We start from the raw sequence: 16,461 nt of genomic DNA, 5'->3' as shown, positions 1-16,461 counted from the left end.
AAGGGTCTGGCTCATTAGTCAGCACTGATTAGCTTACTATGGACCATAGACCTAATTAGAACCTGCAGTGCTTTAGTTCATCATACAAGGAAGAGCAACTGGCTCAGTTAAATGACTTGCCTAGGACCTTAATTCTGAGCCATGTTCTTTTGACAACTCCTGAATTTTCCTCCCTAAAGCCAAGATTGTTGGATCTAAATCAGGGTCTCTGGGAATCACAGAATCTGAGAGATGAGCTCATAAAGCTAGGATCCCAGACTGGGGAGTTGAGTCAAGAGGAATTCAGGCTGGAATTGCCTGTAGAGACAAGCCCAACCTGGATAATGCAGGTGAATAGCCAAAGGGAAGGGGTTTCCCTAAGGTCACAGCTGCTAAGAGATGGAGTGGGAACTGAGGGTTAGGGTCTGTTGAACTGGCTTCACAGTGAAACCCCACCCTGCGCAACCTCAAGAGGGGACAGAACATTGGTAACTGCTACCCACTTGAGCTTAAACCTTGGCAGTCTAGGGTGTGTGGTCCCAGATGATGTTGCTGGTTGGCAGGAGAGGATCCAGGGCTGGGGTACTGGCAAGAAACAGAGGCTTCTATTCCGGCCTACGGGCAACTGCTCCCTCTCCTGGGTGATGTAAGTCACTCCCTAGGGTGGGGGCCGCTGGGCTATTTCTGGAAGTTGGGATGAGGCATATCTCCTGGCAACATAGATGCAGCTAAACTGGTGGTGCAATGATGGAGAAAGGTGGATGTCGTCACTGGAGGGAGGGTAGCAGGACCCTGGTTAACCTTAACCTGACCCCAGTGACTTCAAAACACTTTTAACCATATGATTCCTAAAGGCTCAGCTCCAGGACTACTTTCCAGGTCAGAATGTGGTCTCACCAAACTTGCTGCCCCGGCTGTATGGGATGGCACAGGTAGCATGAGGTTTTAAAATCTCCAGTGGCTCCCTCAATCTTTAAATGGTTTACCAAAATCCATTTGCAGGCCTGAAAGGTTCCTACAGAAGACTTCTTGGTCCAGCCCATACTCTTTGAGATCCTGGCTTTCAAGCAGAAAGCCCTTCACAGATCTCAGGGACACAGAGGAACCATGACATAAACCCCCTTTGCACCTATAGCCCCTTGGCACCTATATAGATCCCCAAAGCCCTTGATGTTTTTTAGTCATCTTTTGCCCCGTTAGAGATCTCAGTGATCAGTAATTTCTCAGTCTTCCACAGATCTTTCATAGAAAACCTAAATCCCCTCAGAATCTTCCACTGACTCCCAGTAGTTGTTCTCCATAGCCCATCAAAGAGCACCTCTTCACCACTACCGTCAGTCCCTCCACACATCACGGCCCCTTTTACACACTTACAACTCCCCTACCCCCCACCCCCGACCCAGCACCTCTCTTGAGAATGTTCGCATTCCCTACTGACATCCTATTAGATTTCCATCCATCGCCTTCAAACTCCTACGGACCCCAATCCTTTTGTGGCGGTTGCCCACGCGCGGCCCACTACGCATGTCCCACGGGTTCTGGCGGTTAAGTAACGTCGCTATCTTGCCATGCACCGCCGCCCTGCTAGGTCCTTTCTGCGATTCCCTAGGCCTTAGGGCTTAACTCAAAATTTAACTTTTTCGACTTGGAACTGCCATCAGAGGGCAGCAACCACCGTTTGGCTGGGCAACTACAGGTCCCAGAAACACCCACTTGGATCTGTGCTGATTCGCCTGCAGGCTTCGCAAAGGGAGCAGGAGAGTGTCCGTACTTTGCCTTCTGGATAACGTAGTCTGAAAAGGCTTTAGCGTTACCATCTGTCGCCATTCTGTGTCCTCTGGGAATTGCAGTCAGGAACAGACCTAGCGAACAGGACTTATTTTTAAGGCTTTAGAAAGGCCAAGACAGTATGAACCCAGGCTTGGATTAAAGTGAAGTTCAGAGACTCCATTTCCCACCATTCTCTAGGTGGGAGGGATGGAGAGCGCTTTCATTCTAGTTCCAAGCATTTCCGGGAGAGGGAAGGGTGAGGGGAAAGACACAAGAACTCTATTTCCCAGCGCCCTTTGGGGATGCTCTTCTTCCGGGTATTAATCAATAAATGGAGCGAGTGAACGAGCTCTCAAACCCAAAGCTACTTCTTTCAGCTGTCTTCCTTGGTTTGGGCTATCCAGAATCCTTTAATTTATTTTTTTTATTTATTTATTTTTTTAAATATTTATTTATTTATTTTAATTCTCGGCGGACACAACATCTTTGTTTGTATGTGGTGCTGAGGATCGAACCCGGGCCGCACGCATGCCAGGCGAGCGCGCTACCGCTTGAGCCACACCCCCAGCCCAGAATCCTTTAATTTAGGAAGCGCGAGAACGCAAAACAAAAACAAAGCCGAATGGGGGTTCAAGACAAGAGGTTCTGTCTTTTTAATGCTCGGCTCCGCTTCCACATTGCTAGAAAAAAGCTAGACTGTATCCGAAGACAAGTGCTCTGGAGAAAGAACTTTGTTTCCCAAGCCCTTCCTGGGGACGGGGAGGGGGTTTTTCCCTTCCTTATATGTGTGCACGTGGATCTAAAGAGGTGCTTGAACCTTTTTCCAGCAGTCACTGACCGACTTGGACTCATTCTGAGTACTTGGGGGCGAGGAAGAAAGCATAGGCACTTCCCGGTCTCCCTAGAGATCTGCCGTCCTTAACCTTTTACCCACACTATCCCGATGGTACCCAGTGGACTTCACTTCCCAGCAAGCCTCGGAATCTAGCCTCACAAAGAGGGAGGATCCGCTGTGGACAGTTCCCAGCAGGCTTCGGGCGCATGGTCGATCACGCCCCCTTCGTTCATGGGGAGGCTGCCTTGAACTCCATTACCCAGAAGGCACCGGGGTTTGCTGTAACAACTGCCCTGAAACCTTAGACTACATTTCACCGCCGATTACATTTCCCAGCAAGGAATGCGGCTCAGCGTACCTGGCATGGGGAGCGCGATGCCTACCCTGCTTCTGGCCTATCTGTGGAACTGCGATATCCTCTTGGGATTTGAGGACTACCTGGAACTCCATTTCCCGTAGTGCTTTGGAATTCGCTTTACACCTGCAATGCGGTGAGGGCGTGGTGACGACTCCATTTCCCAGCTTGCCTTACGGCCGGAGGTCTGCAGGTTTACCGACGCCGACTCGATTTCCCAGAGGGCACCTGGCTGCGCGAGACACGCAGCCAAAAGACTTTAAGTGAACGACTGGACTCCGTTTCCCGGCGTGCTTCAGGACTGCACAACTCAAAGCGGCTGCGACTACATTTCTGAGGTACTCCTCGAGGCTTCCTGTTGCCGCAGTGGAGGGAGTGCGCGGTTCTATTTCCTAAAAACTAGAGGGTCCGCCTTCGGCACAGCAGACTGACAGATTTTCCAGGATTTTATTTCCCGACGTGCTGCGCGACCCGTCACCCGCGCCGTGTACTCTGAGGCCTTTGCAGACTCCATTTCCCGGCGTGCCACGCGGGCTTCTGTGCCTGCCGAGGGCGGCGACGGCGGCGCGGTCGGCAGGCGGACTTCATCTCCCGGCGTGCCCCGCGGCGGGCGCTGGGCCGGAGCCGGAGCCCGAGCGGCGCGGCCTGGAAGAGGCCGGAGCCCCGGGGAGGCGGCGGCAGCGGCGGCGGCGGGGGCAGCCCGAGCCCCGCGACCTGGGCCTGCGCTCGGCGCCATGAGCGGCGGCGGGCCTTCGGGAGGAGGCCCTGGGGGCTCGGGCCGGGCGCGGACCAGCTCGTTCGCGGAGCCAGGCGGCGGAGGCGGTGGCGGTGGCGGTGGCCCCGGGGGCTCGGCCTCTGGCCCAGGCGGCACCGGCGGTGGGAAGGCGTCGGTCGGTGCCATGGGTGGGGGCGTGGGAGCCTCGAGCTCCGGGGGTGGCCCCAGCGGCAGCGGCGGAACAGGCAGCGGCGGCCCTGGTGGCCCCGGCGCGGGCACTAGCTTCCCGCCGCCCGGAGTGAAGCTGGGCCGTGAGTACTAGGGGACCCCGTGTGGGATGGTGATCTGTTTCCCTAGTTCTCTAAACATCGTTCGGGTTCTTTCACATGCCCACATAGGAGCTCGAGGTCACTGTGCTTCTCCAACCTGGGATTTGAATTCTCTCTCTCCCAGAGAAAGGGGTTTAGGGGTTGCCATCACTTACAGTTTAGGATCAGAATTACTAACACTCAGAGAAACAGGGGTCACAAGTTCTTATTCTTCTAGTAACAAGGTCTTGGATCCTTGAGCCTTAAAAACAGATCTGACGTTGCCATCCATTAGAGAACAGGATCAGAGGTCATAGTCACTTGCAAATGGGGATCTAGGATTTTGTCCCCTAAGAAAACAAGAATAAGATCACTATCAGCACCCCACCACCACCACCACCACAAAAAGGGGATCAGCATTTTCTCTTTCAGAGGATGGGGATTTGGACTGAATATCTCTTAGAATTAGGGATTTGTGGTTACTTGTCCCCAAAGAACAGGGCCAGGTTTAAAACAAGGCCTGACATTATTATCCACTGAAAATATATAGAGCTTTATGCCAGTGGTGGCAATTAATAGTTGTTACTTTTGCTTAGCAGTAAGGACAGATTGAGAATAAGCATACCTTTTAGACCAAATCTATTGTTAGTATTCCTTAAAAAAAAAATGGAATTAGGGTGGGTCACAACTCCCCATGAAATATGGATCTAAGATGATAACTGTAATCATTCCTGGAGTATGGTGTCATTAGTTCTGAAAAAAACAGCAAGGTATGGTTATCTCCTTCCAAGAGAATGTGCTACTGGCCCCTCAAAATGGATTTGGTTCATCAGTTTTCCATAGGAAAGGGGTAACTATCCCCTAGGAATGGTACCAAGTTGTGTTGCCATTAAGAAAACCGGAATTGGGAAGCAGAGCTTTCCTTCAGAGGCCTGAGGCCAGATTAGCCCCACTAAAGAGAGAGATCAGGTTCACCATTCTCACATTTGGTTCTACTCTGGATCACACAGATGAAGAGATCAGGTCATTGTCTGTTGTACTACAAAGTATTTGGCAGGGATATCTATCCCCCAAAGTGCCCTGCACTAGTGCCAGGAGAGTACATTCATTTTTGTCACCAAGAACCAGCTCCTCCAGGGAGGATTTAAAGCTCACTGTCCTCCAGGCTCTGAAAATGGTCAGGGCTTTCCCAAAGTAAGAGTACTTAAGGGTTTCTGCTCCCTTTAGTGGAAGATGTTAGGTCATGATTACAGGAGGGGCTGGAGGACAGTGGGCTCACAATAGTTGGATTCAACATCTGGGGATGTTAGTGTCTCCCAATACCATGATTTGCTGCTTCCTAGAAATAGAAATTAAAGGATGCCAACCCTTGAACAGCAGAGAGGTTTAGGTGTCATTGTCCTCTCACATGGGAGGAGACAGGATTTAGGGATCCTTGAAAGGAAAATGGGAAAGGTCAGTGGGCAGGTGGGGGAGGGCATCCTAGCAGCCACCTTTCCTCAGAGAGTAAAAAGGGACAAAGAAGCCCCAGTGAACTTTTTGCAGATTTCCTTCCCTCCCACAGCTCTCCGATTGAGTGGTACAAGAGGGGAAAGGTCTATGGATTGTGTGTCCCCTTTGTTCCCCAGGTGACAGCGGGAAGGTGACTACAGTGGTAGCCACTGTAGGCCAAGGCCCAGAGCGCTCCCAAGAGGTGGCTTACACAGACATCAAAGTGATTGGCAATGGCTCATTTGGGGTTGTGTACCAGGCACGGCTGGCAGATACAAGGGAACTGGTGGCCATAAAGAAGGTTCTTCAGGACAAGAGGTTCAAGGTAGCTTGGGGGGAATGGAGATGTGATTTGGGGACTGGGCATGACTGGTGAGAGTACCCAGCAACAGTGCTGGAGCCTGGAGTTTTGAGGGGGACTTGAACATGGACCAGAGGAGAAGGGGAAGGAAAGGAACAAGTTGTGTGGAAGATGGGAAACATGGATTCCAGGAGAGCAGATAGATGACATTTATTTAGTATAAGTGCTTGACAAGATTCTTTGAGGATTGATGCTATTATTCTTTTCTTTTCTTTGTTTTTTTTTTTTTTTTTTTTTTTTTTTTTTTGCAGTACTGGGGATAGAACCCATTCATTTATTTTTGACACCAGGGATTGAACCCAGTGGTACCTAACCACTGAGCTACATCCTCAGCCCTTTAATTTTTTTTAATTTTGAGACAGTATCTCCCTAAGTTGCTTAGGGCCTTGTGAAATTGCTGAGGCTGGCTTTGAACTTGTAATCCCACTGCCTCAGCCTCCTGGGTCACTGGGATTACGGATGTGCACGACCATGCCCAGCTAGAACTTTTTATTTTTTATTTTAAGAAATTATTTTTCTTCTTAATGTTTTTTTAGTTGTCAGTGGACCTTTATTTTATTTATTTATATGCGGTGCTGAGAATCAAACCCAGGGCCTCACACATGCTAGGCAAGCACTCTACCACTGAACCACAACCCCAGCCCTAGACCTTTTTATTTTGAGATAGGGTCTTGCTAAGTTGCTGGGGCTGGCCTCAAACTTGCTAGCCTCCTGCCTCAGTTTTCCAAGTAGCTGGGGTTATAGGCATGCACCACTGAACCTGGGTATTGTTATTCCCATTCTAAGTAAGCAGAAATGAAACTTGTAAGTGTCCGAGTCAAGAGTAGCATCTGATCAGACTCTCAAGCCCTTCACTTTAACCAGTTGATTATACTTCTTCCCAGAGGTGAAAGGAAACTATCAAGCTGATCCTGGTGGTTCTGAAGGTTGCCCTCTGCCCAGGTGTTTTGCAGTGCTGTGCTCACTAAACCACTTGTCTTGGTGTGGAACTTTGTGGCACCTGAGGAAAGAGTGCCCTTTTTCATGAATGCAGGAGCTAGCAGAGGCCCAGGACACTAGGAGGCAATGGAAGTAGAGGGATAATTGTTTGGATGACTGGCCTAGGCTAAGTCCGGATGGGAGATAACTGAGCCTCAATCAGGGCCTGGGTCTCAGCAATGAGAACTTTCTGGCAGGAGGAGCTCAAGGGTGTTAGACATAACTTAATTAGAATTGGGTTCCATAAGTGGGAGGGATCTAGGTGTAGGAAGCTCTGATGCCCCAGAGAGAAATAAAAGAATTGGGGGAAATACTGTGACTGGGCCTTTTGGGAAGAGGTTGAGATATGGATCAGAAGATGAGGATTAGATGTTTGGGTTCTGGGCCTCAGGATCCAAGCTAGCATTCAAGATCCCCAGTGCTTCCAAGGGGAAGCATTTGGGAGTGTGGGGACCAGGGTGACTGGATGACCACTGATCTATAGTTGCTTCTGCCATATGTGGTGTTGCCATGTGGCCACCTCATCTAATTTTTCAGGGAAGACTGAGAACTAGCTTTTTATAAGTGCAGGAGTTTGACATACATACATACATACATTTATTTATTTATTTATAGTGCTAAGGATGGAACTGAGGGCATTCTTGTACTTGCTAGGCAAGCACTCTACCACTGAGCTATATCTTTAGACCCTTAAGGACTTTTTTTTTGTACTGGGAATTGAACCCAGGGGTGCTTTACCACTGAGCTACACCCTAACCCTCTTTTATTTTTAGATAGGGTCTCACTAAGTTGCTTAGGGGCTTGCTAAATTGCTGAGACTGGCCTCGAACTAAGTAGTCTGGGATTAACCCACAGACTTTCAGTTTATGTGTGAGGGGAAGGGGTTGGGGATAAGGAATTAAAGGATGCCCTTTCCAAGGGGCCTTGAAACTTGATGTGACCCAGGGAGCAGCTTCCTGCTATGCTGGCAGGAGTGGGAGTAGAGCTTAGGTGATGATGGTATGAGGCAAGGGAGACAGGGGTTGGTTGTATTGAGATTCTCTCCCTTTGCCCCCAAGAACCGAGAGCTGCAGATTATGCGTAAACTGGACCACTGCAATATTGTGAGGCTGCGGTACTTTTTCTACTCCAGTGGGGAGAAGGTGAGACCTTGGGATGCTAGGGGTGAGTGTGTGGCCGTACTTTGACTCTATTGTCCTGCCTGCCTTTTTCATGAGGGCCAGTCCTTCCCTTGCTGTTCCCTATACACTTTGCCTTCTTCCTTCCTCACTCTTAACCTCACAGTGCCTCACGAAATCTCCTTTGCTCTGTACAGAAAGATGAGCTTTACCTAAATCTGGTGCTGGAATATGTGCCCGAGACAGTGTACCGGGTGGCTCGCCATTTCACCAAGGCCAAGTTGACCATCCCTATCATCTATGTCAAGGTAGGAAGACTGCAGGTTGCTTGGGCCTAGGCCCACAAAACCAGGGACTCTGGAGCTTCCTGGGGTTTTTTTTGTATTCCCTCATCTTCCAAGTTTATGTTGGTCTCTTGAGTCCCCATGTTCCCTACCTCTGTCCCCATATCTCCCCAGCTGGAGTTCACCAAACACAGGGGTGGGCCAAGGCAAGGGCTGACTGAATCAGGAAAGCAACCTGACCAGGGAGCTGAGGAGGCTACAAGGTGTAACGCACACTGGGAGCCCAGTAACACCAGTAGTATTGGGGTTAGTGGGGGCCAAGAATGTAGAGGGGGAGCCGCTGAGGTCAGAGTCTAAGCCTTTGGAGTCTGATCTGGGGGCAGCTAGAAAGGATTTAGGATTGTGATTGTAGGAAGTCTAGTGTCTACCACAGAGGCAGGCATGCATCTGTCTGTATCTTCTGTGGGATGATTTGCATGTGTGGCACTGTACCCTGAGTGTTTATGGATCCTCTGAATGAATTAATTAATGAACTAGTGAATGAGGGTTGATATGGAGAACAGGCTGCTACATTGTGAGGTGGGTAGATTCCTTTGCTAGTGGTCACTCAGGCCCAGCTGCTTCTCCCACTAGCTTTAAGCACTCTATACCTAGTTGAGCCAGTGTCAGTAGTACCCATGGTTGCTGCTATTGGACTTCACTTGGGAGGGCAATTTTCTGGTTGGGTGAAGTTTTGCTGATGCTGTCTGAATACTGGGCCCAGAAGTGAGCAACTCCAGAAGCACAGCTGACTGAGACCCTGGCCTTGCCCTTGAAGAGCTCTCTATTTGGTGGAGATGACGGACACTGTCCAGAAACAGTAAAACCAGCTGCTCCTATACTAGAGGGAGCACAGGGAATTCTGGAAACAGGCATGCCCTAGCCCAACATGGCTTGGGACTGAGAAGGGTCAAGGAGGACTTCTGGAAGGAGATCTGGTGCAGGGAGAAGCAGCAGCATCTGTGGTATCTCTGGGATAAAAGAGGAGGGGACTCAAAATGGTTACATGTGGTGAAGAAATTGAGCACTTAGTACACACCAGGTAGTGGCCTGGGTCTGGGGAAAGCAGAGTGATTGAAACTTAAAGGTCCGTGTTCTCTTGGCACTTAGGTTCTAGTCAGTGGGTAGAGAGAGGCAGGAAAATTGAGCTGGAGAGGGGGTTGGCTCGTGGGTGGTTTTGACTGTCGGATGGAGGAGGCTGAGCCCTTAGAGAACCAATGGTTTTTGGTGAGGGGGAAGCTGAGTGTATAGCTCCCCAGCCTACTTTATGACAAGGCCTTCTGATGTGTCTGTCTTACTCATCAGGCTTCTGCTAAGGGGTGCGATTACCTCAGTAGTTCTCAGAGTGTGGTCCAGGGACCAGCATCAGCACTAGAGGGCTTGTTGCAGATGCCCATCCTGAGGTCACAGAATCTAAATTCTAGGAGCATGGCCCAGCAGTTTGTTTTAACTAGTCTTTCATGTGATTGTGCTGCACACTACAGTTTGAAAACCAGAGGTTTCAAACATTAGTTTCCTGAGGCTGTTGATTGGCCAGCAGGGAGAATGGTGTGGAAGGGCTCTTCATGCTGAGACAGTGGGCCAGTGGTGTGCTATGTGGCGAAGAGCTGGGCTGGAGTTCAGCTGTCCTCTGTCTGCCCCAGGTATACATGTACCAGCTCTTCCGGAGCTTGGCCTACATCCACTCCCAGGGTGTGTGTCACCGTGACATCAAGCCCCAGAACCTGCTGGTGGACCCTGACACTGCTGTCCTCAAGCTCTGTGATTTTGGCAGGTGGGCCTGACCTTGGTGTGCTGGGTGGCTCAAAGGGTAAGAGGGGGCCTCATCCTTCAGCTTTTGTTTACTCTTGTCCATCTCTTCCCACAGTGCAAAGCAGTTGGTCCGGGGGGAGCCCAATGTTTCCTACATCTGTTCTCGCTACTATCGGGCCCCGGAGCTCATCTTTGGAGCCACTGATTATACCTCGTCCATCGGTTAGTTATAGGAGGGTGTGGCTGGGGAATGTGTCTTGTAAGTTTTGAGTTCTGTGTTCTGTTTGCCAGACTTGGTGATAAAAGCTTAACCTCTGTTCTTTTACCCAGTCCTCAATCTTAGTCCTCAATCAGTCCTCATACCTGACAAGCAATCTAAGGCTGGGAGGTGTGAGGCCACCTGCCTGCAGTTGCATTGCTGGGACTGGGCAAGGCTAGGATTTGAAAACTGACCCGACTCTAGAGTCCATCCCAGCTTTGGAACTTCCCAGTTAGCCCTCTGTTCTCAGCTGGAGGGGAGGGGCTGTCAGTGACCTTGGAGGAAACTGGCAGGCAAGGCTTTGCCATCTTTAGGGTGCAGCCTGCTCCCAGGGTCTCTGTGTCCTTCTCTGTTGGTGGGGATGGCAATGCCACCTACCAGGCATGAGAGGAAAGCTGAAATGAGGGAATGAGCATGAAGAAGTTTGAAAGAACATCAAAATATAGGAGGGACTATATGGTCCTCAGATGTGAACTGGGGTGGTAGGATCAAGGTACAGACCAGGGAAGGGTAAGAGGACCATATTGCAGCCCTTCCCACGAGGAACAGAGAGATGGGCGGTAAAAAAGGCAGTTCAGGGTTTAAGCCTTTTAAATTTAAGACCTTTTTATAGACTTAGGCTAGAGGCAGAGAAAGGGACCCTTCGGGTTACTGAGCCGAGGAAATGAGGACTGGAAGCACACCTAGACTGGAAAGTGCAGCTAAATTGGGTAGACCTGGAGAGTCAAGGTCAGGATTAAATGTTCCTAAGTTGTGTGACCTTGGGCCAGGTACTTCACTTCTTCTCTGACCTGAGAACGTGGAGCTCTTTGACACCTTGAAGTATGGCCGTGTTTGCAAGGGGATGGCCTTGGTGGCCCTGCCTGCCTAGCCTTGAATCTCCCCTATTCCCTTTCAGATGTGTGGTCAGCCGGCTGCGTACTGGCTGAGCTCCTTCTCGGCCAGCCCATATTCCCTGGGGACAGTGGGGTGGACCAGCTGGTGGAAATCATCAAGGTGAGGGCAGGGTCAGGGAGGGGTGGGGGTGGGGGGTAGGGATAAGGGGCCCTTGTCTCAGCTTTCTCCTTTTCCCTGCAGGTACTGGGAACACCAACCCGGGAACAAATCCGAGAGATGAACCCCAACTACACGGAGTTCAAGTTCCCCCAGATTAAAGCTCACCCCTGGACAAAGGTAGGGACTCAGGTAGCATGGCTGAAGGGGGGGTCCCCTTGGAGGCCAACTGGTCTGGTGACCTCGCTTCAGAATCATTGGGAGGATTTGAAGTTATCCAGGGAGTCAGTCAATAACTTTCATCAGATTTCAAAATTTATGGTATTTTAAAAGTTGAGGACCAACAGGTGAATTCAAGAGTCCCATTTTTATGGCAGGGAAACTGAGGCTCACAGCAGGTCTCATGGAGTCACAGGACCTGGGCTGGTTGCCCACTCAAAACAGATTTCCTCTTTGTGGTTGTGCCTCAGTTTTCATATTTGGAAGTTTGGGTCTGTGGGAGGCAGGTGGTTATATCTGCGATGTGCATGGTTCTCCGGTGCCTGGGGCACCTCTCACCCTCATGACTCCAAGACCCTACCCTCAGGTGTTCAAATCTCGGACACCACCCGAGGCCATCGCGCTCTGCTCAAGCCTGCTGGAGTACACGCCGTCCTCAAGGCTCTCCCCACTAGAGGCCTGCGCCCACAGCTTCTTTGATGAACTGCGATGTCTCGGAACCCAGCTCCCCAACAATCGCCCGCTTCCCCCCCTCTTCAACTTCAGTCCTGGTGGTGAGGGCACAGCTTGGGAACCTGTGGAGCTGGAGGGGCAGCCAGATATGTGGAGAAGAACTTTGTGTTGAAGACAGGAATGGGGCTCTATAGGGGGTATGAGGCAGGCTTTGGGCTTGGGAAGATGTCTCCCTAATTGAGTGAGAGCCATAGTTGCCTCAGTAGCACTCCACCATCTGTCTTTTGGTAGCTTTTTCCAGTTTTATGTTTAAAGAAATTTGTAGCTAAAAGTGTCCACAAACTGATTTCCTTGTTTGGTGCCCAGTCATAAACCTAACTGCGTTTCCAGAAGTCCTGCCCTTGCCTCCTCCCTGACTAGGTTTGTCAATTCCTGTCTTTAGAACTTTCCATCCAACCGTCTCTCAATGCCATTCTCATCCCTCCTCACTTGAGGTCCCCGTCGGGCACTACTACCCTCACCCCATCCTCACAAGGTAAGTTGGGAGGCCATCTGCTGAGGGCTAAAATAGCACTTGTGAGCCTGGGGGTGGGACAGGACTATACTCACAGTACTTGAGTGTCCTGCAGGTATTTTTAAGTTAGTGACTTTTTGATGGCATAGAAAGAGCATTTCACAACATGTCAACAACCCTATATAAAGAACTGTTACCTGCATTTGTTTTTAAATCCTCACTGGAGAACCAAAGAAATGCATTTGGTCTAAGCAAGCAAACAGTTATTGTTCATGTTTGAAAATGGGAAATTTTGGGTTAAAATCCAGGTTTCCTCTTTCCCCTGGAATAGAAAACCAGAAGCAGCAGTCCTGGACCTGCCTGTCCTCATAGCTGCATCCAGCTGCCCCTTCTTGTGGGGAGCCTAGCTCTCTGGTGTGAGGCACTCATTTATCCAGCTGGCCTCTTGGTATTTGAGTTTGCAACCGTGGACCCAAAGTGGCAGCTTTTAGCTTTTAATGTAGCATCTTACATTGAGTTCCTACTCTTGGGAGGGTGGTCCTCAAAGGCAAAGCCTAACTCCTTCCTTCCCCTTCCTTCAGCTTTAACTGAGACTCAGACCGGCCCAGACTGGCAGGCGCCTGATGCCACACCTACCCTCACTAACTCTTCCTGAGGGCCCCACCAACTACCCTTCCACGTCCATCTGGGAGCTCCAAGTGGGGCTGGGAAGGGGGGCCATAGCCCATCAAGCTCCTGCCCTGGCTGGGGATCTAGACTAGAGGGCAGAGGTAAATGAGTCCCTATCCCCACCTCTAGTCCCTCCCTCACCAGCCTCACCCCTGTGGTGGGCTTTTTAAGAGGATTTTAACTGGTAGCGGGGAGGGAAGAGAAGGAAGGACAGGGGGTTGGGGGCATGAGGACCTCCTACCCCCTTGGCCCCCTCCCCTATCCCCAAGCCTCCACCTCTTCCAAATCCCTCTCCCCTCCTGTGTCCCTTGTAAATAGAACCAGCCCAACCCATCTCCTCTTCCCTTCCCTGGCCCCTGGGTGTAAATAGATTGTTATAATTTTTTTCTTAAAGAAAAACGTCGATTCGCACCATCCAACTTGGCCCCGCCCCTTCCTACAGCTGTATCTCCCCTCCTGTCCTCTGCTCCCAAGGCCTTCTCCCTCTTCTCCCCACCCTGGAGGGCCAGGGGAGTAGAGAGAGCTCCTGATGTCTTAGTTTCCACAGTAAGGTTTGCCTGTGTACAGACCTCCGTTCAATAAATTATTGGCATGAAAACCTGCTTTCTGCCTGGCTACCTGTTTCTGCCAAGGTGAGGGGGGTACTTGGACAGCCATTTGAGATCAGGAGTATGCTGTGTCTAAGGCAGGGGATCGTTAGGAGGCCTGAGGCCTAAGTCCCTAGCTCAGGTACTCAACCTTCCTGCACCTTAGTGCTTCCCTCTGCACATGCTCCTGGGAGGAGCCTTGCCTGACTCAGCACAAATCATCTGCTTTTGCTGAGGGAGGGATTAGCATCCTCAGTGACCAGTCAAGAACTGGGGATCCCTCTCAAAGGTCAAGGCCACAGAACTCAAGTGGCAAAGTCAAGAATTAAATAAGTTTCAGCCCAAGCTGCTTGCTGCTTTAGGGGCTGGAGGGACACTGGATGATGAGTCACTCAAGACAAAACAGCCTGCCTGTAGACTCTTGGTGGCATGATTATGGACAGGGCCAGAACCCAAGCCCAAGGTTTTGTTTCCATGTTTTCAGCAGGGTATACCTAACTGTTCCACCTCTCGGGGATATTGGAAAATGATAACCCTGGGAAGGTTGGGGTGGAGAGCTTGGCTTTTCCTCTTTTAAAACATGCTGCGGCCAGATGGTGGGGGCCATGAGCAGAAGGAAATGTTATCTCCTTCACATCATGCCAAGTGATGAGTGTGGGCAGGAGGCTCCAGAAGGGGAAGGGGTCCTCTGCTGGAATCCACTTGTGAACAAAAGGAAAAGGTTTGGACATGTCCCAGGAGTGCCAGGATGGTTCCTGAGGGCTCTGGGCTCTCCAAGCAGTGTACACCTGCATCTTTATATTGCCCAGGACAGACCTTGTATCACCTGTGCTCAACACCATCCTGTTTGTAAATTGGATACACAGACCATTACATGATCAAAGGAGAGGCCTCAGCTTCCTGAGGACCCCTTCGTCCCCAGTGGCTGGCCATGAGGCCCTCACTCTCCTCCCTGACAGCCTCTGCCCAGCTCTGCCCCATCCTCTCCTTGCTAGACTATTGCCACCCTCCCACTCACCTCACTCTGATCCCAGGGAGACTTGACACCCTGTTATGACACCTTTTCCTCCACCATACATACCTCCCTGAACTACTGAGCCCAACTTCCAGGGCCTACTTAGGTATCCCTGTGGGACAACTGTGAGCCCCAGATGCATTTTCCTTCTTCCCAGCACCTTGGTCTACAGAGGCCTGGGGGAGCCTGCCCTATCGACCTGCCATACAACACCCCCATCTGCTTAGGGAGCAAAAGACTGTTACTCCAGTTTTTGTAAAACAGTGGAGATTCTTTTCTGCTCCCAATACTTTTTTTTTTTTTTTTTGGTACCAGGGATTGAACTCAGGAGTACTTGACCACTGAGCCACATCCCCAGCCCTATTTTGTATTTTATTTAGAGACAGGATCTTAGTGCCTTGCTGTTGATGAGGCTGGCTTTGAACCTCGTGTCCTCCTGTCTCAGCCTCCCAAGCCGCTGGAATTACAGGTGTGTACCATCACACCCAGCTGCTCCCAAAACTTGATCTTTCAAGGTCTCAAATCCCAACTGTTCTCTGTCACTAGATTATTTTTCCTCCAATTAGAATGAATCCACTGACCCTATGTCTTGCCCTTGTGGGAGTTTCACGTCTCAATCACTCAAAATGATACTGGTCATAAACTGCTTAAAGGAACTGCCTGGGCTCGAGTCTCACAATACTTCTCTCTAGATATGAGACCATGGGCAAGTCTCTGTCCTCAGTTTTCTTTATGTGTGTAACAAGGATGGGGTTGAGACACCTCTCAGGCCCACAGGGGTCATGGTACACATACAGTGCTAAGTGTGGCACCTACCATGGCCAGGCAGTCAAGTGTTCAGTTAATATAGTTGTGAATAATTGGACAGTTTCCAAATATACCAAGAACTCACCCTCCTCTTGTAGTGCCATCTGCCTGGAATGTTCCTGTTCCTCTTCTATTGACAGAGAGACTCCTACTTTTTCTTCAGGGACCACTTCCTCTAGAAGTCTCTCACTTTTGATCTACTCCCGTGGAGGTTCTCTACTCTGGGATATTACTGTCCCTGCACCTCCCAATGTTCCATCACACCCCAGGGAATTCTTAGGTCTGAAGTTGTCTCTGGCCCTCAGCACTGCCCAGGAGGAGCCATGGGAGGTAGGCCTTAGAAGACAAGCTGAATGAACCAATGAGACACACTTAGAGAGCACACTGTCTGTACTAATGTTCCTCCTAGCAGACCAAGCACGCCTCCAGAGGGGAGAGCCCAAGTCTGACTCATTGCTGGGTCCCCTGCATTACTCAATCTGAGCTGAGTACCCAGGTACCTACAGATTCCTTTCCACACTGTCAAAATTGAGACGAAGAAAGCCCAGAGAAGTCAAGTATCTTCCACCAGGCAGAGCCAAGACCTGGGTGCCCAAAGTCCAGGGAAGGCTAGGGCTAGGGGAACAAGCACAGAATTGGAAGAGAGTATACGAGTGCCCAGTACAGACCTGGCACACAGTTGGTGCTCAGTAAAGGTTACCTGATGTTGCTGGGCACCAGCATGATGCAGTGCAAAGAACCTTGGCAAACCCCATTTTGCAACATAGCAGGGTGACCTGGGACAGATCACATCACATCTTAGAGCTTCAGCTTCCCCTCAGGTAGAGGAAAGAAACCTGGCAGGACTGTTCTGAGGAGTTGGTGGGTAGAAGAGGCCAGGGTGGATCCTAGAACATGGCTGGGTGCCAGACTGGCTTGTCAGAGGGGTGGTTCTCTTCTCCCCAGAGATACCCATGCTCA

General features: G+C 50.5%; 1 protein-coding gene across 1 annotated transcript; it reads left to right on the top strand.

The window, feature by feature from the left end:
- Positions 1-3,658: 3,658 nt before the first annotated feature.
- Gsk3a (glycogen synthase kinase 3 alpha) lies at positions 3,659-13,694 on the top strand. Its single transcript, XM_046455446.2, has 11 exons — positions 3,659-3,965; positions 5,591-5,778; positions 7,851-7,934; positions 8,108-8,218; positions 9,877-10,007; positions 10,101-10,207; positions 11,143-11,240; positions 11,322-11,417; positions 11,824-12,010; positions 12,352-12,444; positions 13,005-13,694. Exons 1-11 carry the CDS (start codon positions 3,674-3,676, stop codon positions 13,076-13,078), a joined length of 1,461 nt encoding a protein of 486 aa, XP_046311402.1. The 5' UTR covers positions 3,659-3,673; the 3' UTR covers positions 13,079-13,694.
- The last annotated feature ends 2,767 nt before the right edge of the window (positions 13,695-16,461 follow it).

The sequence above is a fragment of the Marmota monax genome, unplaced genomic scaffold, assembly GCF_021218885.2.
Source record: "Marmota monax isolate L192 unplaced genomic scaffold, Marmota_monax_Labrador192_F-V1.1 WCK01_AAM20220418_F8-fsc00149, whole genome shotgun sequence".
NCBI lineage: Eukaryota > Metazoa > Chordata > Mammalia > Rodentia > Sciuridae > Marmota > Marmota monax.
The sequence above is the reverse complement of the archived record's forward strand: the minus strand, read 5'-3'. Positions and strand labels throughout refer to the sequence as shown.

What these genes read in the sequence shown, in the direction of transcription:
- Gsk3a (XM_046455446.2), top strand. Translation starts at nt 3,674, where the DNA reads ATGAGCGGCGGCGGGCCTTCGGGAGGAGGCCCTGGGGGCTCGGGCCGG. An exon ending in GCCCGGAGTGAAGCTGGGCC is followed by an intron (nt 3,966 to 5,590) that starts GTGAGTACTAGG and finishes TTTGTTCCCCAG; the next exon opens with GTGACAGCGGGAAGGTGACT. An exon ending in TGATTATACCTCGTCCATCG is followed by an intron (nt 10,208 to 11,142) that starts GTTAGTTATAGG and finishes ATTCCCTTTCAG; the next exon opens with ATGTGTGGTCAGCCGGCTGC.